We start from the raw sequence: 23,967 nt of genomic DNA, 5'->3' as shown, positions 1-23,967 counted from the left end.
CATAGATATAAGATGTTTATTAACTGATCTATTATTATTCTATTGCAAAAGGCAGACCCTTTAATACAGAGCAGAAGGGACCAGGATGGGCCAAGAGAGCAGCACTAGAGCTTGTTCATTTATGGAACAACCACATCAATGTACCTGCAGCATAATCACAAACCTAGCAGGTAAACCGTATAGACCGGGTTTATTTTCCAGGCAGAATCAATGGGTAAACACATAACTGAGAGATACATACTTCTTAAGATACCATTCTAGTCAATATTTAAATGTAAGGGGCCCTGTAGGAATTAGGCAATGTTCACTAATAGCTACTAAAAATCATTACAAAATAGACAAAGAGATATTTATGCACCTCCTGAAAAGTACACTGTATCTTCTCTGATGTAATTCAAACTTGAATCTGATGAGCGGTTCTCAATCACTGACTGATTTTTGTACTGCACACTGATTTGTCAGTGTCTGGAGACACTTCTGATTGTCACAGCTGGGGGTAGGGATTATGCTACTACAGTAGGAGGAGGCCAGAGATGCTACTTAACAATCTACAATCCACAGAAGAGCCCCTGACAACAGAGTAACCGGGCCTAAAACGTCAGTAGCATGGAGGTGGAGAAACCTTGCCCTAGATCTAATTACCAATCTACAGGAAATACAAGATGGAATCAAAAATCACAAGGATGCAGCCATCAAAAGTTAGACAATAAGAAACTATAGGACAACAAATATATGTATGTATATGCATGACTGGGATGTTGTGCTGTGCACCAGAGACTGACACATTGGAACTGACAGCACTTCAATTAAAAAACAAAAAGAAAAGAAACTATAGGACAAATGATCTGGGGGGTTTTCCAGGGATGAGGTGGGAAAGGAGTAGAGAACAAGACAAGCAGGAATCTTTAGGTTAAAGGAGACTTAAATAAAAGAGGTATCAACCAACTGTTACAAAATACAAGTATATTTCAGTCCTGATTTGAACAAATTGACTATAAAAAATTATGAAGTAACCTGAGGAATTTAAATATTATCTGATTAACTTACTGATACAAATTAGTATTAAAAGTTTCAGCACTTTAATACTCTATTACTATTGGTTTTATAGTCACATAGAAAAAAAAATCCCTATGTCTTTTGGAGATACAAGCAAAAATATTTACAGAAGAAAATGATACAACAGCAAATGTGACTTAAAATAATTGAAAGGAGGAAGGAAGAACCAGAGTTAGCAGTGAATTGAGACTTATTTAAAGTGTGCTGAGTTCTTGATAATTCATTATATTAATCTCTCTAGTTTTGTATTTTTCAAAATCAAAAGGGGAAAAAGTAAGAGAGGTAATCATGACCTTTAATGAGGTAATCTTACAGCTCACTGAAAAATAAGTACACTCCATATATTTTCCTTATAAGTAATAGTATTAACCTAAAGATTCATGAGGCCGTATCAATTTAAGAAACAAAGTTTCCACTTTATGCGAACCAAGGAGGTTTTTCATTCCTTACCATATTGAAGCCAGCTGAGCCTGTGGTAAACTTGACTGCATAAGAATAGTTCTTGCTTGAGGACCTAAACAAAAACCGGGAAAAAAATAAAAGATGAGTTAGCAAACCTTCACTGTCTAAGCAGATCAGTGTTCTGTATGCATACCGTGCAATCTCGCGCAATGACAGTGCTTTAAACAATATTTGTTACAACCTAAAGGGCTTTTATAAAGGAAAACAAGCCCCAATGAAAAAGGGAAGAAACACGCAGCACAGCACAGCATCTGGCACATATAGTCAATACATTTTGTTCAATGGATATTTCATAAAGAATGAGTATGTAAGAGTTTAGAGTTTCAAAATATAACGTGCTCTTTTGTCCAGGTTACCGTCTCTATTTGTAATGGGTTTTTATTTACCAAGCTGAAACTTATTCTCTCTAAATTCAACATCTGCCACCACCTGAAGCCTCCACCTGATGACTGTCAAACTCAGACAAGATTCAAAGAATCTTAGAGGAGGAAGGGACCTTAGAGAGAACTCTTCTACCCATTCCACTACACAAACAAACAAACAAACAAAAATAGACTTGCTCAAGGTTGCACAAATGGCTAATATCACAGCCATTTCCTAGGTTAGCGATAAAGAAGAATTCCTGGAATTTAAACTCTCCTCTCAAAATCAGCCCTCATTTCTTAAAATACTTGTAAATATCTTTATTTCTGGCATGAAACTAGCCTTAGATACCAGACAAAGGCTATGTGTCTGGTGTTGTGTGTTTAAATAAACCAGTGTCACGGAGAGACAAATGCCTTATTCTACCATTGACTCCCAAGGTGTGGTCCCAGGATGACAGGTAGACCAAGGAATGGAAAGTGGTAGAAAATGTGTTGGGACGATAACCACCTATAAAATTTTGCTTGTTCTGTGGTTTTACTGGAATGAGGAAAGTTCACCAATCATTGTATTTCATCTCTATCACTGTATTTAAAATGTTGGCAACATTAAAGCAGAATTGGCAAAACGTTAGTGAATGATTTACTTGACACCTATAACAATTATGCCTACTTCAGAACTGTATAAAAGAAAGTTCGTATTTCATCTACTCTCAGTAAAAAGTGTAACGAGACATGAAAAGAACCAGCCCTGGACTTGGATGTTGGGAGATATGGATTCCAGTCCTGACTTTTCCACTCCCTAATGACATGTGACATTAACAAAACTACTTTCCTCTCTAAGAGGAAGTTCCTTTGTCTCTGAAATGAGGGAAATGATCTAGAACAGGGACTGACAAACCACAGCCCATCGGCCATATCGGCCCGCCACCTGCTTTTGTAAAGTTGTACTGAAACATAGCCACACCCATTCACTTAAGCACAATATGTGGATGGCGGCTTTCGTACTTCAACGGCTACGACAGCGTAGGACTGCAAGCCTAAAATGTTTACTGTTTAGCTCTTTAGCAAAAAAGCCCATCAGGCCCTGCACTAGAAGATCACAACTGTCTTTTGCAACTTTAATAACTGTATAAATCCTAAGACAAGGTTATGAAACGTTAAGTTAGATCAGCAACAGCAAAGACAGTAGCTTAGCATAACAGGACATCATAAAATCAAGCTCTGCGTGCATGGAACCATCCTGTAGGAGCCTATGTGCATGAAAGGAGTACCGGCTTATAAGGAAACATTATGGGGATAAACAGAAATCTCAAGTTCACAGACCTTACAGTGGGCATCCGTGTTTGGGTAGGGAAGCGTGAATGGAAAGGATAGAGATAATTCAGTAAATTTAATGCTTTCGTCCAAAATGATCAGGTCTTCAGCTTTTGTGATTAATACATGAATAACTAAATAACCCATTCACTGTTTCAGAATGCAAGGAGCTAATTCAATACCTCTTCTCAGAGGAACAGCAGTAACAGCCTTACCAGAATTCTAGAACTGCTTATGTAACTTTGATTAAAGAGTATCTCCTTCTCTCTTTTGTAAGAGTGTCTCTTTTAAGAGCACGCAATAGCATACACATCAAGCTGTGGAGGAACAAGGGGGTGCCCACCTAAGCAGGTGTATCAGCTAAATCAACCCAGGTAATCAGTGGGGTAAATTGTGCCCCTGAGAGATTAGCATCACTTCCCACAGTGAATAGGCTCACATTACATGCTCAGAGGTTCTCACTTCCCTCTCTTGGGACCAATCCATGGCATTCTTACGCCTAACAACATATTCTCGCAGACGCAGCCAGAATCTGATGGCATTCACAAGAAGTAGAATATTAAAGTAAATATTTCACTTGTGCCTCTTTACATTCTGGACCGTTTTTCAAACTTTCCTGACATTCTTCTTATTCTTAAGCTGAATGAGTAACTGCTTTGGGGGTTGAGGATTCATACAATTATTTTCATAGTTGTGCCTGTAACAATAATCTTTGTATTTCACCTATCTCAACAAATGAAAATGAAATTCCCAGCTTAAATTCTTTCCAGGGCAAAACAGTAATAAGTATAGAGAGAAACAGTAGCCAAAGTCTGCTCTTTCCAGTATGTTTCAAATTTTATTTTCTGCCTCAGAGATTAAAAGTTTTAAATATCCAAGTGACTTTGGGATATAGGTATTACACTTCAGTCATAAAACACACATCCTACCAAGAAAAGAGACTTTCTGCATAAATGTCGCATCTGAATACTACTTTAAGTAACTCACAGCAAACACCAACAATGCTTTGAAGAAACGTTTTCAGATTCACTGACAACATAGGTCTGGGTTTGTATGATGCACTGGGTCAAATCAACTGTACTTAAAACTATACCGCTGAATATTCCTTCAGTGCCCAAATGAGCTCGCCTGGTTTTTATGTTGTGCGTTAAGAGTGACAGCTACTGCTTTAGCAGTGTGAGCAAGACATATAGAGAACTCGTGGATACTTAGAATTCACCGTTTCCAATACAAATATTCATGCTTGTTTGAGATTACGCTGAGACTCTTTCCTGGGACAGAGCTCAAGATTAGATCAAACCCTTCAAAAAAATCTCATCCAATCCGTATATTTGTAAACAAGGATGAATTTTTCTTTTGGAAGTAAAAATTGCAATTATAAGTGATAGCAAAAAAAAAAAAAGTAAGAATCAGAAATTAAAAGTGCTTTGTGTTACGTATCAGTGCTCCTCCATCCCAGGAAAATTAACCCATTCTCCCCACCCTTCACATTTGTTAAAAAGCAGTTATATTTTCCCCCCTTTTACATTTAATGTTCATACCAGAGGTCCCTATTTTCCTTTATTAAAAGTATGCTTTTCTTTATAACTTTCTAATCAATGTTAAGTGTTTAACCCCTTATTAGAAAGATTTCTGGATTAATATCATGAAATCCTTTGTATGCCTCAGATGTAGAGAACAGAACCTTTTTTTTAAAATCCTTAGAGACCATATAACATAATTCTGGCCTTTTATACATAAAGAAATAAGATCCAAACAGCTAAAGTGACCTCCAGCTGGTTAGTGGCAAAGCCGAGTCCCAAAAAACCTTTAATTCTGCATTACTGCGGATTTCTTTGTAGGCAATTTCAAGTTCACCTACAAAGTTGAACTTCAGAAAGTGAACCAGTCCTTGTTGACAGCAGGGTTTCTTCGCTAGTGCTTGGATTTGCACACTAGTGGCATTTGGTGTGCTGAAGGATCCTTGGTCTAGGTTCTATTCACCAAGAAGCACTGGGGCAAAAGCCTGAGGCACTGCAAAGTAGAGAAACTACAGCCTTAGCAGTAAATAAGAAGTTGAGATAAGAGGGACAATGAAAAACCCTGTTTAGAAAAAAAAGTAAACAGATAGAGACATTTGGAAACTCTTTGGCCCAACAGCTAGAAACAAAGTGCATTCAGAACAGAGATCATATTTCACTCAATTAATTCTTATTTGTAAGTACCTGTTAAGTGTCCACTCATGGTTTTGTCATGACTATTGAATAACTGTCTGTATTTCAGTCTGGAGGACTGGGGAACGGCCCACTCTGCGGCTGGAGGGACGCTGTGGGGAAAGCAGGAAGGAGAGGGAAAAAGGATGAACAGTAAGGAATAACCTATGTTAAGTCCTTAAAAAACAGGAAACTAACAAGTCTCCAGAAAACGAGCTTTAGCATTTTATTCACTATTTGATGACTATTTCTGAATTTTCTGTACTGGTTATTTCCATTTTTTAAGTTATAAACCTTTCTCTTGAAACAAATCAGCTCATTATTTTTTCAGAAGCGAGGGTAAACACAAAAGACCAAGTGGCTGCTGCAGGTTATATATACAATTTAATAATTTAAAGGTTCTACAAAAGTACGGAAAAGCTCCTTGGCACTGAGGTGATACAATAATGTCCAGGCCTTTCTAAACTTCTAGAACATTCCGAATCTTTTGGTCTGAAAAGCAATGCTAAAGGCAAACTGCCTTTAAAGATATTAATTCTTTAAAATGTGTAACTTTTTATACACCAAGATACAGGATGTATTTCTTAATGAAAGGAAATTATTTCATTCTAGGAAGTTCAAATTCCCACAAACAGAGTTTCCCAGAGAGCTGTCCCAACACGAAACCGTTCCCAGGGCGGCGGCAAGTGAGCATCAGGGGCCCTGCTTCTGACAGTGGTCCAGGGCCGGCCTTTCCCCGCAGCACCTCTGACCCGAGGAAGCCCTGCTAGCAGTCAATCTGGGTGCAGACCTCCTTAGTGATTAGTTTCTCAGATTAGTTCCCACACAGTATCACCCGCTTGGTACCCAGGGCTTGCTAAGAGCCAGATAGATGTCTAAATCAGGCAATTTAAACACGACAGGCTCAGTATGGCTGAGCTGACAGTTAAAAATGGCATTCCATTTCCAGGACAGAAGACAACTAACGCCCCATTTGCAATTTCCTTTCATTTCAACAAAAGTTTCTATTTCGAGCACGTTAAAGCAGAATTTTAATCATGAATTGAACTTCTTGATCATCATTTATGTATGTTATCTATGCATTTATACTGACTATGTACACTTTTTAAAGCACAGAAATGGCTCCCAACACTTGAAAAGTACCTATATGAATTTACCGTTTCAATTTTTATAAGTTTCCTAATACAAAAAGCACCGAGGTCCACTCTGCTGTGCATGCTTCTGCGACAACTCTCTCATTTTAAACTGTTCAGCCGATTCCAGCTCCTGTTTGTCAAGAAGCTAATTATCTCTCTCCTGCACCCCAAGAATGTAGGGTGTTACACAGAAGGTGTCCAAGATCACACTTATCAAGTCATAGTTTTCTGCCAAATTCCTGAACATTTACATAGACTTAAAAAAAACTCATTAACCAAAAAGTTAGATGCCACATTACAAAAACTTGCTAGAAATTTAAATTATTGAAAAGATAACTACCAAAAAACCCAGTGTTTTTGTACCCAAGCAGGACCCTAGGGGGCCTTCCCAGGACAGACCGTCTCCCCACATGTCCTCTGCCTGCCTCTTGTTTGTAGAAAAGCCATCATCTCCCAGGACTCTGCTGAGTCACTAAAGCCTGGCTCAAGAATTAATGATTGAAAGGATATGAACATGTAGCCACAAAAGTAGCAGTTCAGCCAGAACTGGTAACAATTTAAACAGTAAATCAGCCACATGGCAATCATAGAATCTTTAGTTCCTCCTTGAAGTACCTAGATAACAGTATCTGACATGCATTTCTTGAGTTGTTTTACAGAAGATAAAACTCCCACCAAATGGAAGGAGTTAACTACATGATGACCATAACCCCGTAGTCCCCAGACAAGCTGGAGCCTAAGGATTGATAACACTAACCCCGTGACACCGCCCTGTCACCTCACCATCAATCAGAGAATTGTACGCGAGCTGACCACACTCCCTGCGATCTCCCTTCCTCACTTTGCCTTTAAAAATGTTTCCCTGAAACCTAACAGGGAGCTGGAGTCTTCATTAGTGCTCCAGACTCCTCGTCTGGCACCTCACGATAAATGCTGCACTTTCCTTCACCACAGCCAGGTGGCAGTCGATTGGCCTTACTCCCTCCGAGCAAGTGGACCCAACATTTAAATAGCATTAATGTTGCTAATACTGGTTGTTTATTCTTGCTAATGCCACAAATCAATTTCAGGACAGATTTCAAAATCACCTGTGAAAAGTCAGAGAACACTCAAAGTTCAACATGGTATGGGAGAAAGAATAAAAAAACATGGAATTTAGTGTTAGATGATTTCAATTTGATCTCAGCTCTGCTGTTTGGTAAGCTGTAAACCACGGGTGAGAAATATAACCTCTCTGGGTATCTCCTCCCTCACAACTCTGAGACAGTCTCTACCACACAGGTGGTTGTGGGGGCTGACTGGGACCAATGCAGTGTCTGGCAAAGCAGATACCTGATAAATATTCCTGCATCTTAGCAGTAAAACCTTAATTAAATGGAACGAACACAAGTACCTATACACTACAATTAACTGAAGTTTCTAGAGCAAATTTTAAGAATGTCTACCTTAAAACCAGAAAGACCTCAGTCCAACTCTTAGCTCTATCACTGATGAGTTATGCTGAGCAAGTCACTAACTGCCCCTGAGCTTCCTCCCCCTCTATAACATAGAGAAAATAAGAGTCCTCTTATGGGGAAGAAGGTGAGCATTGAAGGAGTCAATGTGCATAAAGCATTTGGCACGGTGCTTTTCAGTTTATGGATGTTCTTTACATTATTTTTTTAAAGGTAATGAATGACTGAATTATATTCAACATGCTCGTCCCTTTAAAGTGGAAAAATGACTTGATTCACTTAGGAAAGATTTCTAATGAGGACTGAAACAAGAAAAGATGGAATCATCTTCATTTGCATGCCCTTTTCATTTGAAAAGCTTTGAGACAGCTTATGGAGACTTAATTTTTCATCTTAGTGCAGGAGTATGCAGGAGAAAAAAATTTAAGTGAAAATGTGAAAGATGAAAGATAAGATGAAACCAAGATAACACAAAAATATGAAAGATAATGTGAAACCAAAATTGGCCAAAATATGAGCAAACAGGTCACGTAAGCTTTACAAAAATTGCACCCCATACTTGATTAATAACAACTGTCCACTAACCTGAATGACACATTTCATAAAAAGTAATCTGAAGTTTTACTAATAACTGGCACAGACTCCAGAAGATTATCTGAGATAAAATTTAAATAAGGCCAATTTGGCTCTAATCTTCATATAAAAATTTTTATACACAAAAACTTTTAAAAGATTGACACAAAATAGTTAATTTGCTTTTCTCCCCTCATACCTACAGTTCTATTTTTTTAGTTTTAAACATTTACTACCGTCTATTTATTATCTTCTTTAAAAAAATCAACATGCAAAGCCTTTAAAGGAAAAGTCGCGTCTTTGTCTCTGTCATCTCTACAACACATAAATAAAACCTTGTAACATTATCCAGAATTAAGAAAATTAGTATTATATAAAAGAAGATAAAAATATAGCTAATTCATTTTCAAACTTATGAGTCAATCAGGTAATTGCTTTAACCAAACTGCCCATTTAAAAATAAGCAAACTTACCTAGCCACGTCAAATGACTGTGCCTTCTGTAATTTAGTGTTTAACTGTGACCCTGGACCAGATCTACTAAAGGAAGAACTCTTTGGCAATGTGGCGGCTGTAAAAATAAATAAATGTTAAATGACTTTTAATTCTACGAAAATGAGGAACTTTTCCCTATTTACAAAAATTAAAATGCATAGTCATCAAATCTAACGCAGAAATTATTCCTCTCTTGTTACCATTCTGGACTCAAAAAGAGTTATTCCCTCCTGGCTTTCTGCCCTCCAGCCAAAACTGTTTTACTTGTTCCTTCTGAAAATTACCTTACCAAGTAGTAACGTTTGCATCCATAAAATTTGACTCTTCATTAAACATTTAGTATCACATTTTACAGGATCTGTTCCAACAGTTAAAGAAATAATAGCTCAAATAGAGAGATGGCACAGGAGGAGCTGAGGTATTAGGTCCAGATGTAAGAGCCAAGCAGTTACAGACTTGTAGTCTTGGCCAGATAACATGTGATGCTGGGAGCGCCAGCTTAGGCATCTGAGTCTCATTCAGGCTGGTTAGCTGTGTGTCAGGGGAAAAACCCAGCCATATCCACACTTCCCTCAGCTTTGTCTATTATCTTACAACATTCGCCATTAACCACTAAAGAAAACAAGACAGTGTGTGGATTCACTGATGCTGCCGGGAAAATAATCACAAGTACTTTCTCGGCTGCCATCACACCTGCAGTCATGGTCGCCTATGAAAGATGAACTACATGTGACAAGAACATCATAAAACCAAGAGGTCCACTAAGATTCCTTGGCTATAACTTAAAGACAGAGGTAATAAATCCAGGGGCCTAGGGAGAGTCAAATTTAAGGCTCAAACACACACTGTTATCGCTACTGAATTTACTCAGACATATTCAAAGTACTTAAAAACTTGGGAGGGGAGGGTATAGCTCAGCGTAAGAGTGTGTGCTTAGCATGCACGAGGTCCTAGGTTCAATCCCCAGTGCCTTCATTAAAAAAAAATTAATAAAAATTAAATACATTAAAAAAACTTTATTGATATGAATCCATTCAGATTCGCTAGACTAAGGCTATCTACATGTGTAGTTTATGTTTTATTTCAACTAAAGGGAAAAAGACTGAATAAAGTCTTGAGATGAAATGAACTAAACCAGGAACTTTTTAATCCTTTGTTCAATTAAGCCAGCATGTAATACTATAACCTTAATATATTTAGTTATTCAATAGACTTCCTTCCTGCTCTGTGTCTGATTCACTCCACCTCCTCAAAAAAAAAAAAAAAGCAATGTTCTTTTTTTTCCCCTCCCACATAATTCTACTCCTGAGGGACTGGCTTGTTTATCAGCAATCCATAGCAGCTGAAGAAAAGTAGTAACTGATACATGGAAATGAAAAATGTTCAAATGCTGTTCAAACTTCAGCCGCTCTCACCAAGCCCTTGAAAGCAAATGATGCTTTTGAACTGGCTGCAGAGTTCACCTTTGTGCACGACGGCACCCAGAGGCGGCACCGTTCCATTCTCCTTTCCCTCTCTAATCGAGCACATCCTCAAAACGAGACATTACATGAAGAAGAAAACAAAAAAGATAATTTCTTCTGAATAAAATACCATTTAAATATAATCAGAAAGGGAAGACAGAAGGCTTCACAAAAAGGAAGAGTGAAATTGTGTGTAATTTTACATGTAAGAGTTCAGCCTGTGGTTTCAGCAGGTCACCTACCAGGATGAGCAAACGCAGGCAGAGGCTGTATGACCGGGGGTGCCCCATTAGCCAGGGGGGGCACTGCTGCCGCAGGGACAGAAGATACGAGGGGTGGAGACATTCCGACAACTGGAATGGAGCCCATTGGCACTGGAGCAACAGCGGTCAGCGGGGGCATGCTGGGGATACCGCCCATACCTGTGAAGGGAAAAACCCCAACCAAGTTCGCATGGAACCACATTTCAGCATTCAATGACAATTAACCCAGGACTGCATGAAGAAGAAAATCACTTTCCAGTTGTAGTAGAGCCCCACTGAAAATCTAAATTCAGAGTAGTCATTTTGAAGAGTACTAAAAATTCTCCAGGATCGCATCAAGAGGGCTCAAGGCCCACCTTGAACAGGAATCTACTGGCCAAAGCTGAGGACCAGAAAGGAAAGTAACTGCAGTGGACTGAAAGCCGCCAAAGACAATTCAGTTCATAGATTCACAATGATATTTAAAATAAAAAAAAATCCTAACTGGTCACCATGAGGGATCAATTTATTTTGAAAACTAGTGAATAAACGGAGAAAATAAATCAAACATTTATTCTGCCTTTCCTTTACATACTGAACCTGAGTAACCAAACGTTTGATGAGGAAGTATCTCTTTATAGAAGTGAAGTATTCTAACCAAAAAAATGAAGAAATGATAGAACTAAAATAAATGTTTCCTTTCTTTTTTCTTTCTCTGTCTCAACTTGTGATATTGTGACATAAGACATATATATCTGGTCTTTGTCCCCAGGTCGTGGTTCCTGACAGGTCTCCTAAAACCCTTTTAATTTCCTAACTAACAGGAACACCTCGGTCTCCGGTTGCTGACACAAGGGCTTCTGAGACCGCTGGAATCTCAGGAGTGGTAAGAAAGTTTTGAATGAGGTGAGTGGTGGCTAGGGGACAATAAACAGCTACAGAATGGGAGCTGGTCACAGGAAAGACCACAGCATGACTAAAGAGGGTTGGAACTTTCAGCCCCATCCCACCCACAACCTCCACAGATCTCAGGGGAGGGCAGAGGGGCTGCAGATGGAGCTAATCAAAGGCTAATGATTTAATCAAGTGTGCCCATGTATGAAACTTCTATAAAACTCCTACACTACAAAGTCTGGACAGCTTCCAGGCTGGTGAACACATCCATGTGCTGGGAGGGTGGCGCACCCCCACTCCACAGAGACAGAGGCGCCTGCACTTCGGACCCTTCCAGACCTCACCCCGTCCACCTCTCCATCTGCCTGTTCCTCTGTATCCTTTATAGTATCCTTTATAATAGACCAGCAAATGTAAGTAAATGTCTCCCTAAGTTTGTGAGCTTTTCTAGCAAATTACAGGAAGGGGGAAACAGGTTTGGGGGAAACCTCTGACTCTGCAGTCAAGTCAGACAGAAGCATGGGTCCCATGGGGTCCATTACTTGTGACTCAGGCCTGAAGTGAGGGCAGTCCTCTGGGACTAAGCCCTTACAATTGTGGAATCTGACACTGTGTCTGGAAGTTAGCGTCAGAATTGCATTTAATTATAAGGTACTAAGTTAGTGTCCAGAGAGCTGGAAAATTGGTTGGTGTGGTTTTTCTGGACACAAAATTCTTGGCTGACTGTTTCCTTGAGAATCCTAAATATGTTACTCCATTTCCTCCTGGCATGAAGCACTGCTGCAGAAAAGTCTGAAGGCCTTCTGATTTCCTTTCTCTTGCGAACCATGTGCTTTCTTTTTCTACGTGCCCGAATGATTTTTTTGTTTTACTAGAACATAACTTAGTGCTGATCTCTCAGAATCAGTATCCTCAGGCACATGCTCTATTCTTTCAAATTTAGTTTCAAATCTTTTATTTCAAGAAAACTGTCTTGAACCAGTTTTTAATCATCTGTTCTGTGCCCTGGCTTTGGTTTTCTTCTTCAGGGACCCCCACACACCATCTATTCACTTTTCTTTGCCTTCAGTATTTGCCACTTTTTCTCAAATCCCTTTTATCTCTTTTTTTCATTTCCTTTTAAAGTGTGAAATCTTCCTCTTTTTATCTTATGTTTCTCTTCAGACAGCCTCTCTTGTGTTGCTTCTGGTTCAGTCTTCATTTCTGAACTGACTTTTTCTTTTATGTCTCATTCTTTCCTGAGTGGTCACCTGATTTCTGAGGTTTTAAAATTCTGATCTGTGTCCGTCTTTCATGACTTGTACCATTTTCTTGGTACCTTGCAGCCTGTTTTGAGAGAGCAGGTTACTGGTGTGCTCCCACTGTCCACAGCGGCGCTGCTCAGCCCTTCGCTCTCTTTTTCTGATAATAACTCTGTGTGGGATTTGACCTTGCCTGGTACTGCCTGTCGTTCATTTGGATGAGAGCCCTGCTTCCTGGGATTTCCAGGTTCCGTTCTCCTCCCCCGCTTTGGTCTGAACCTTCTTCTCCTTCTGTCTCTGTGTCGCTGCCCTGCTTAATTTTTATTCCAGTCCCAGTCATTCCTCCTCGGTGTGGGATCCTGTCCCAAAAGGCAGACTTGTTGGGTCAGTTCCGAGAGTTCCCAGGGACCAGACTGCTCCAGATCGTTCTCGTCTTCTTATCTCGGGCACAATCACTGTCACTATTTTTTAACATCATAATTTTTCCATTTTAAGTTACTTACTCATCTCAAATTGCCACTGCAAAGACTATTATCCTTTTATCAACCAGACTGTTTTCTGAATGAATGAGTATTTTCTGAATACTTCCAAATAAACATACCTACCAGAGTCCTCTGAGGCTTTGGGGTGGGCTGGACTTTTACATGCCATCCCTCCTCACTCTGTTAAGTCTCAGTTCTTGAAATTCTCCCATCTCCCCTCCACCGTTTTCCCCTCTGCTCTAAAACTGCAGAAGCACCTCCCATCCTTGGGCTGACACACTCGTTTGGCTTTGTCTCTCCCTTACACTTAAACTCGCCCTTCTTCCAAGCCCCCAGCAGGTGTTTGTCCTGACCACTCCAGAAAACTACTCATCAAGGTCAGACACAAGCTTGTCCTGTCAAACCCCATCACATGCCTACCCTGTTCTTACTCAGTCCCTCAGAAGCAACTTCAACATTGGAGCACTCCCTCCTTGAAACACTTTTTCTTGGCTACTAGGACACCAGCCTCCTTCCACTTCACTCTGTTTCTGGCTTCTTCCCTTCTACTAGACTTTTAAATGTCACAGATGGCCAGGGATGGCCCTAGGTCTTCAACCTGCTCTAGCTACACTTTGTCAACCTAGATAAAGAGGGAAACTGAGGCAAGCCTGCATTACCAGAAGTCGAGCTTATTCAGGAACAGCAGAAGGACTAAAATTCAGGACATGCAAACTGTAGCAAGCTACAGGTAAGTCCTCTGAGTCTTTGGGGTGGGCTGGACTTACGGGCAACAACGAGGGGAGAATTCAGTCAGAGTCCAAGCACTGGACTTGAGGAGGAGGAGAGGCTCTTGGTGGAAGTTCATTGGTCATGGGATCAGTTTCAGTTTCCTGTAAATGACCGATTAGTCCCTCAGTCCTTAAGTTTCATTTTCCTGACAACCCACGCGTGGGATTCTCCATGTTATGTCTTCTGCTTCAATGGAAAGACTGAAATCCTCTCACAACTTTCTAAGATATCCAGTCCCAGGGCTTTCAATGCCATCCACACTCAAACTCTCCCAGGGCTGACAGACCCCTCCTGAGTCGCAGACACAAAGATTCATCTGCCTCTTTAACATCTCTGCTTGGAAATGTACTAGGGCCCTCAAACTCAATATTGCCAAAATCTGATGTACTTTTCCTCCGCAATACAGGGTATCATGAATCCAACTCTACCTAACTTCCACGTGGATTATCACCACCCAGGATCTAAATCGCCTTATCTCTTGCCAGAGGCAAAAAGCCTCCTCTCTGATTTCCCCGATTCTACCGTCATCTCCCTGTGGTACCCTCCCCCCACCCCCGCAATCCAGTCTTCAGATAACACAGATTATTTTTCCTAAGTGTCTTTCAACCACGTGACATCCCTGGTTAAAAGCTTTCAATTGCATTTAACTCCTTAGTGGTTTTATCAGGCCCCAAACCATCTGGCTCCTGCCTTACCACCTGACCTTAAGGCCTAAGAATACTCCAGCTAAAGGGCTCTCTCTTTTTTTAATGTATCTTTTTTTTTTTTTGCTTTTTTTGGGGGGGGAGTAATTAGTTTTATTTATTTGCTTATTTATTTATTTTGATGGTGGTACTGGGGATCTAACCCAGGACTTCATGCATACTAAGCACATGCTCTACTCCTGAGCTACACTCTCCCGCCAAGGCTCTCACTATTGTTCCTCCCGTGAACCAAGCTCATTTTTGCCTTAGGACCTGTTGCTTTTGCCTGGTGGTCTTCTCCCCTCACGTGGCTCTCATCCCTAAGCCAGCTCAAAAGCTGTCTCCTCAGAGAAGTCTCCCATAATCCCCTGTCCTGTCAGTCTCTCTCACATTACGCCGTTTTATGGAATTACCATTTGTTTGCTTCCCCCAACTTAACAAGCAGCCCCACTGCAGCAGGAGCCACGATGTCTTTCTTGCTGCCACCATCTTCCCAGCAGCCAGGACACAGTTGGGGCTTAAAAATATTGAAAAGAAGAATTATGCTGTCTGCAAATTCACCACAGGAAGAAGGGATGAGGCACTCATAGAATGTCCTGCAATACAGCTGGGGACCCTTAGGAAAGTCACAGGATCACTGCGCCCCATTTTCCTCTTCTTAACAAAATGATTGTTCAACCCCTACCCAGTCTTAATTCCACGGGTGTTAACATTTGCATTAACCGTGGAAGAGGGATGATACCCCATGCCACTCTGATGCCTGTGGAACAATGAAAGTGGGAAAGGGAAGGCGGTAAGAAAATCAAGAATCTTTGGGAAAACTCTGAGTTTGGAGAGGCTCTACTTCCCTTTCAGAAATACGGTCTTGAGCAAACTGTTCAACTTCTTGGAATCTCAGTTCACTCGTTTATGTAACAGGGCCAATAATGTCTGCACACTTTTATGGTTCCTGTTGTGACCAAATAAAATACTTTATGTGAAGGCCTACCACAGGGCTAGGAAATCTATGGTCAGATAATGTCTAATATTAATTAGAAGACGACAACAGTAATAAAGTGTGTTCTCAAGTCGCCAAAAGAAGCATAAGAAAAATATTAGCTTGGGCTGAGCTGAGAGGTTGGAACTAGATTTAACAGCAAAGGCCAGGTCTGTGAGTAAATGTGGGCAAAGTGGGTTTTTTTGGACCATGTACTTTAACTTTTCTCATTTTCTGCTATTCCCTCATGATTAATCCTCTTGAAAATAGTTTACTGAGAATGCTGATGCGACAAGAACGAGGGGAGGGAAGGCAGCAGAGAAGCCAAGGGGAAGAGCCAAGGCGGGAGAGCAGCTCAGAAATCCCGGCTTTCCTTAGAGGCGGTGGCGGGTGACTCAATGACTGTACAACCCTCTGGCAGGGAGGCCACCACGTCCTGAAAATAAATCGGCAATATTCCTAGAGCTGAAATTCCTACAGCAGAACGGAATAAGAGAAGACATATTAAATGTCAGAGGAAGAATTACTGACACCTGGGTTTGAGGGGAAAAGAGGAAACGCGATGCCTGTGGTTATCTGACCCCTTCTCCACTCTGAGGTTTCCTCTTGCAGCCCCGGAGGGGAGGCCAAAAGAGAACCAAACACATTTTAGCTGTTTTGGGTCCCAACCAAACATTGGCTACAGGGACTTTCAGAGATTCGGAGCAATGTCCACTTTTAAATAAGCTGGTTAAGGGCATAGCTCAGTAGTAGAGCACAAGCTTAGTGGGCTTGAGGTCCTGGGTTCGATTCCCAGGACCTCCGTTCAAAAAATAAATAATAAAATAAAATAAAACATAATTACTGCGTCCCCACTGAAAAAAAAAAGTGAACTAGAAATTAAACTACCTTTAAAGAAAAAAATAAAGAAGCTGGCTAACTAAGGGCTGGGTACTGTGAACAGACAATGGACTAGGGGAAGAGAGGTCCTGGTCCCTTGGAGCCAACTGCACTGTTCACTACTGCTCTTTCTAGCCTTTGCTCACACCTGACTTTCTGAATTTTTCCTTCTTCTCTTGGATCACTATCCTATTTGCCTCGCCCCAAATCTGTAACTTTCCCCTTAAAATAACCAGACTTGCAACTAAACAATGCATGTTTTGACTCTATTAAGTAAAAACATACCATTTATTTATCTCAGCTTATCCTTCCTTGTAGCAGAGACAACCTGAACGACTACCAACTGCCCCTCCCCAATCTCCTTCACTGTATCACTTGTCATCAGATATACTGGGATGAAGAGAGGGAGAGAAACTGTATCCACAATTTTTGTGTTTTGTTTAAACAGTCTAGGAACTTTCCCATGAATCAGATGTTAGATCTGATTACTGTGATCTCTAAATCAACCTAAATAATTAAAGTCCAAGGTAAGAATAGAGAAGAAATCAGAACTGTTGGTGATCTTAGTCAACTAATTACTATTTAATTTTTAAGAAAAAAGATCTGACTAGAAGACAGCTTTTTATAGAATTATTTTTTAAACTGGGATGATAATGTTTATTTTTTACCCCGTGGTATTTTTGTTCTAAGAAAGCACTTATGTGGCCAATTGCCTCCATACCATGAATAGAATACATATCTCTAGACACCATTAACCAAAGGAGATATTTATGCACAAGGAAACACAAAGATATCTTGGAAACAGAAAACCAAAAGGAAGTATGTGTCAATGTGAAGAGACAAGAATCCCAGAAGAGCAAGAAGAGACAGAAGACATAACCGTACATTCAAGCTTGTTTCTGCTTCCCTGACCATCTGCACCTTGGCTTTTGTTTTCATTACTCTCACTCCAGGGTTAGACTGTGAACACACTTCTTCTCTTCTGGCACTATCGTTTTTGAACAGGGCCATCATTTTTCAGACAGAACTACCTCCTAGAATTTCACAATGCTACAAATTAAAAGGGGGGAAAAAGGGGAAATATTTATTTTAAAAATATACAATGAAATACAGGAACTGATCCCATTTCAGACTTACCAAACGCTGGTGCACTAGAAATAGCAACTGGCTGCTGTTTCATGACAGGGGGAAGCGTACTGGGGAGCTGGTAGCCTTGCAGCTTCAGTTTGATGAGTTTCATAGCTATGGAGAACTCCACTTGATCCATCCTCCCATCATTGTTCATATCAGCTAGCGCCCTGCAAGCCAACAGTTCACGCTTAGAATGACTGTGACCCTAAAGGAACCTTCCGCAAACCACCACTCCCACCCACACAAAAACTAAACAGCTCCCTTGATCCCACGGAGAACAAAACAAAGCAAAAACAAAACTTGTTTACCAAGCTGTAGGGGAAAATGGATCAGGTTTTATATAAATGTGAAATACTTTTTATTGTGTTACTCTTTACTTAGATGACACACAAGGTAATTTTCAGTCTCCGTTTCAGGATATATATACTATGGACATCAAACAGGGTTTCCTTTTGGAGTGATGAAAATCTTCTAAACTGGACAGCGGTGGTGGTTGCACTACTCTGAACAGACTAAAAACCAATGAATATACCCTTTACGTGACGATAAAGCTATTAAGGGGGAAAAGTATTTAGAAACAGTTTATTTCAGGACACTTGACTAGACTGCATCAGCTCCTCTGTGGGGTCCTACGAACCTCACTATGGGGACGTGACTTGCTATGCTATGCTATAATACTATCATCCTTTCAAAACTGGGAAAATTAATTAAATGAGCTTACAAATGCGCTTAACTATTTGAAAGTGGTGCTCAAACATAAACGGTCAAACGCAACTTCCAATGAGCTATTCGTAAAGTATTTCCCTCAAAGAAGAGTAAGCAAAAGGAAAACAGGGGTTTGTAGTTTCAACCAGAAACTACATTTTGCAAACCAAAACTGTGTATATTCATGATTTAACCTCTTTGGCACACATTAAAAAAGGTCATTTAGATCTGTTGAAGTCTAGATATTAAAGGTGTGAGGATTTATTTTATAAACCTATCTTAAGAAAACGTTCATTTGGAATATCAAATGTTAAGACTAACTGGAATTAACATGCCATGATTAGCCATTTTTTGAAGGAGCCACATCCAGAAAATGTCAAAAAAAAAAAAAAAAGGAAAAGTAAGTGACACAGAAGATAACCCTATGTCACTGGAGTTAAAGAAAGAAAACATGAGTCACAATAAAAAGCATGACAATACAACAAAGAGTAAAAATCACTAAAAATGGAAAGAATTGTAAAAGTCAATACCATTCTTCAGGAAAAATGTAAAAGGTCATAAAGTCATTAAAGGGAAACCCAAGGCTAGGGGAACCGCCCTTCTGCCTCAGGGAGGAGCACCACGGGCCTCTTGGGGTCCATGACCCCCTTCAGCAAACCACAGCAGTGGAATCTGACTTTCACTCGCTGCTAGTGGCCTTGAGCATCGCTTGCCATGTTTCTTGGACATCTGGATTGGTACTTCCACGAATTGTTCATTCACATTCTTTGCCAACTTTTCTGGTGGATTGCACATCTTTTCCTTGTCAGTTTAAAAGAGCTCACTGTATATTACATATCAACTGTCAGTTGTTGACGTTCTAAAACTTTGTCCATCTTGTGTATCGTATCTTTACCGTACTGAAATTCTACATTTTTATATATATAAAATATTCCTTTCATCATATAGCTTTATTTTCTAAGGTTGTATTTTATTATATTTCAATCTTGAAACCAACTGTAACTGCATGCATTTGTGTAGAATGTATCCAGATGGATACCTAGCTTTCTCAGCAATATTTATTAATTAATCCATCCTCTTCCCACTGAAGTAAAAAATATTTTAATGGTTTATGAAATGTTCATATGAAATGAGACCGATTTCTGGATTATCTACTCTGAGTGAACAAGTGCCAGGTCAATGTGACAATAACCTGATTGCACTAGACTGTATGGCATGTTCTAGTATCTAACAAGCCTCTTTTTTTTTTTTTTTCTGTGGCTATTCACAGATATTTCTTCTTCCCTATGAACATTAAGATCATTTATCTATTCTGCAAACAACTCTATTGAAATCGAAGATGAAACTGCATTAGATACATTAATTTTTAGAGAACTGACATATTTATGATAGTTTGTCCAAAGAAAATAGTATGTTCAGTTCTGCTAATATTTCCCTTAATAAGATTATTTCACTTCCTTCATACAAGTATTTACATTTCTTGTTAAACGTATTATTAGGAATTTTATCCTTCTTGTCGCTCTTTTACTTAGAGCATTCCCTCCACTTCCATATTTAGGTGTTCATTTCAAGCACAGAGAAATTTTTTTTTTTACATTTTTTATTGATTCATAATCATTTTACAGTGTTGTGTCAAATTCCAGTGTTCAGCACAATTTTTCAGTCATTCATGGACATATACACACTCATTGTCACATTTTTTTCTCTGTGATTTATCATAACATTTTGTGTATATTTCCCTGTGCTATACAGTGTAATCTTGTTTATCTATTCTACAATTTTGAAACCCCAGTCTATCCCTTCCCACCCTCTACCCTGCCCCCCACCCTGGTAACCACAAGTCTGTATTCAAGCACAGAGAAAAATTTTGCTTTATTAATCATTTCTGTTGGCTGTACTCAGCTATCTTACCAAACTTCTATGAATCTTACACAATCTCATAACTAGACAAACAGAGAGTTAACTTTCATTTCCAGTATTTACACCATTCCTTTTTTATTGGTCTTATTGCCTCTAAGACATCCCTGAATCAGTGAGCATCCCCGCTTAGTTTTGAGTTTAAACAAAATGGCCATAGTGTTTCATTATTTAGAATAATATTTGGTACTGATTTTTAGAAAGTAATTTGACATATTTAAGCAGATCCCTTTTCTACTTATTAGAAATGGTTACTGTATTTTTTACCAAATGCCTAATCAGCTTGTGCTGATCTGACCACACATTTTCTTTTTCCTTTTATCTGCTGATATAATAATGTTGAGAGAATTTCTTGATTCTGAACCAATCTTGCACCCCTGGCATAGCTCAAGTTGGTCATAGTTTTCATACATTGTGAAATTCTATTTGCTAAGCTTTTGCTTCAATTTTCTGTGTCTGTGATCTTAATTGAGACTGGTCTCTGGTTGCTTTATTTTTGCAGTATCTTTCAGGTTTTATAAAGGAAGTTAAATAAATAAAATGAAATGGTGAGCTTTCTTTCTTTTACTAAATATTTTTAAAAAGATATTCAGCTGTTTCAAATGGTTTTCCTGGATAAAAGTTCCCCCAAATCAACATCGACAGGCATACTTAAAAAAAAAATCAGGCAGATAAGATTCCTACTCCTTATTCCCCACACCACTGCCCCCAAAACATGCTTTCTGGAGAGAAACGGAAATATCCAGTGTGGGATAGCGAGTGGGTTAGGGGAGACAAGACTTCCTAGTACTGGCTTAATTAGAAGAAGCCTCAATGGAAGAAGAAACGTGTAATACTCAGGTTCTAAATACCCACCACAATCCCAAAACTTCTTTGAGAATTTTGTGTAATCTTTTTAAAAAAGTTCTTTTTCTCAACTAACAAAACTTAACTGTTGGGACTCCTTGGTAGTAAAAAATGCAAAGTCTTTTTGGAAATAGAGTCATTACTCCTGCAAAGTTCAGCTCTCCTCCCTGCCACCTCCCAATACACTGGAATTGAGTTAGAATTCTTTCTGTTTCTCAAGACTTCTCTGCAAAAATGATTTCAGCTCTGTCAGCCACTTCATCTCCTATTTATAGTTATTTCTCAGTTTACTCATTTCTCATAATCACCCCAAAAAACTAAGAGTCTGAGAAATTAAATTTACAAAACTTCTAAAGTTAAAAAAACAGGATGATAAAAAGTGTTTCTAATAAAAAAAAAGTCGAATGATGGCTATTTATGACTCTTGAAAACAAACAAATCTTAAACACAATGTTTAGTCTGTTATTAAAATCTGTACATAACAACAGTCTTGGCTGAGATGAGAAAAGGACCACAAGCATGTTGAGTTCGAAGGGTAAGGTTTTTGCTTGACTTGTACAAATAAACCTCATCCCACTCTTATATACTGTCAGTGGGAAAAGTGCTTCAACTCCAAATGGAGTAAAATCTGGCAACATCTACAGAACTATATATGCATTTACTCTCTGACACAGCAATTCAACCCTAGAAATTTACCCTGAAGCTGTATCTCCAACAATACAAAAATATATATACTTTAACTCACTTTGCTGCATTATTTGTAATTGCAAAGTATTAGAAATAATCTAGAGCTTCAAGGTGGCAGAGTAAAAGGCCACAGAGCTCAGTCTCTCCCACAAATACATCAAAAATGCATCTACATGTAAAACAATTCTCACAGAATACCTACTGAACTTTGGAAGACTATCCCGTACAATTGAAACTACAAGGAAAACCCTCACAAACCCAGATAAACAAGTTTCTACTATGTATTTAGCACAAAGGAACTTCATTCAGTATTTTGTAGTAACCTATAATGAAAAAGAATATAAAAATATGTATATGTATGACTGAAACATTATGCTGTCTGTACACCAGAAATTGACACAACATTGTAAACTGACTAACTTCAATTAAATAAATAAATATTAGTTAGTTAATTATTTAAAAAAGAAACAACCCAGATGCAGACAACACAGGAGACTGGTTGAATAAACTATGGTATATCTTCCACAGTAAGTATTATGTAACTGTAAGAAGAAAATGAGAAAGATCTCTATGGAATGATATGAGTGATCTCCAGGACATGTTGTTAAGTGAGAAAAACAAAGAACAAAAGAAGGAGGTTACCCGCAAAGGAAGAAGGAAAGAGGAAATACTTTAAATATAAATTCGCATACATAATATATTACGGACACGCTTTTTTCCCACAAAACAAAGAAAGGATAATAAGAAATTAATAAAATAAGTAAGAATGGGATGAAAGGATAGGAGAGGCCGTGACACTTCTCTGAGTTCAACTTTTGTGCAGTTTGGCTTTGGGAACCTTGCTAATGTGTTATGCAGTCAAAAAATGAAATTCAGTCCACAAAGATGAGAGATCCCCCAACTGAATAAAAACAGAAATAAATAAAAGTAACAGCATTTTAAATAAGTAACACGTTCACATAGGAGGAAGAGAGGAAAAAAACTAATGTGAGTAACTTCTGAACACAGTACTTCGTATATTCTCCATCTACAAACAAAACAACTGTCAGTGACCTGGAACGCCCCGAATGGGTTTGGTGTTGGTGGTAGGGATGAGTGAAGCAATTCTGCAACTATTCTGTTTATCACAGGGTTTGGGGGAGGCGGGAGACCAGCCCCTTCTCGCTCCATCTCATTCACTGCACCAGAGCTGCAGCCGACAGGTGCCTTTAGGGGCCCACTTCATCCACAAGGCTCATCACAGGCTGCTCATCTCTCTCACTGGGCAGATTAACCAGGTCTAGTCACTCAATCATCTGTTTGTTTATTCCTCCAACAATATTTTTTGGGGGATAGGTGTAATTAGGTTTATTGAGTTTATGTTTTTAACAGAGGTACTGGGGATTGAACCCAGGACCTCATGCAAGCTAGGCATGCACTCAACCACCGAGCTACACCCTCCCGGCAACAAATATTCTTTGAACAGGGGCACCTACTAAGGTCTTGGCGCTATCTAGCAACTGGGCTTACAACCAAGAAAAAAGACAGGCAAGGTTCCTGCCTCAGAGAGCTTGTTTCAGTGGCAGCAGACGCTCAACAAGAAAACTAACTAGTCAGATTATCCCACATGATGACAAATGCTATTAAGAAATAAAACAAGGACATGGGAAAGCAGACGTGTTGGGTAGGAGCAGGTGGCAGAGGGAACTACTCTAGACCAGGGGTCAAGAAGCACTTCTCTGGGGAGATGACACATGAAATGAAACCTGAAGGGCAATCAGCCAGATAGGTGAGGCTCCAGAAGAGCTGCATTATAGAAAGAGGAAATGCCAACTGTGATGCTCCTGAGGCAAAAGAAGTCCATTTAAAGAACAGAAAGAAGCTCAGTGAAACCAGAGTGCAAAAATTGAGGAAGGGAGTGGTACAAAATGAGAGAAGAAGGAAAAAGCAAGAGCCCAGATCATATTGGTCCTTACAGCCTTGGTAATGACTCTGGGTTTTCTTTTCAACAGAGGGTTTTAAACA

The 23,967-nt window shown here is 39.4% G+C and overlaps 1 protein-coding gene across 10 annotated transcripts in view; it reads right to left on the bottom strand.

The window, feature by feature from the left end:
* Positions 1–23,967, bottom strand: part of ITSN1 (intersectin 1) — a 185,612-nt gene that overhangs the window by 101,768 nt on the left and 59,877 nt on the right. For all 10 annotated transcript variants that reach the window (XM_072968804.1, XM_072968809.1, XM_072968800.1 and 7 more), the window contains 5 exons: positions 17,815–17,975; positions 10,752–10,931; positions 9,026–9,122; positions 5,402–5,502; positions 1,507–1,570 (listed from right to left, as the gene is read on the bottom strand). In XM_072968804.1, the coding sequence (XP_072824905.1) occupies positions 1,507–1,570; positions 5,402–5,502; positions 9,026–9,122; positions 10,752–10,931; positions 17,815–17,975 (603 nt within the window). The remainder of the gene's footprint in view (positions 1–1,506; positions 1,571–5,401; positions 5,503–9,025; positions 9,123–10,751; positions 10,932–17,814; positions 17,976–23,967) is intronic.

This window comes from Vicugna pacos, chromosome 1 (genome assembly GCF_048564905.1).
Source record: "Vicugna pacos chromosome 1, VicPac4, whole genome shotgun sequence".
NCBI lineage: Eukaryota > Metazoa > Chordata > Mammalia > Artiodactyla > Camelidae > Vicugna > Vicugna pacos.
Note: the sequence above shows the minus strand (reverse complement) of the source record. Positions and strands in the feature narration are given on the sequence as shown.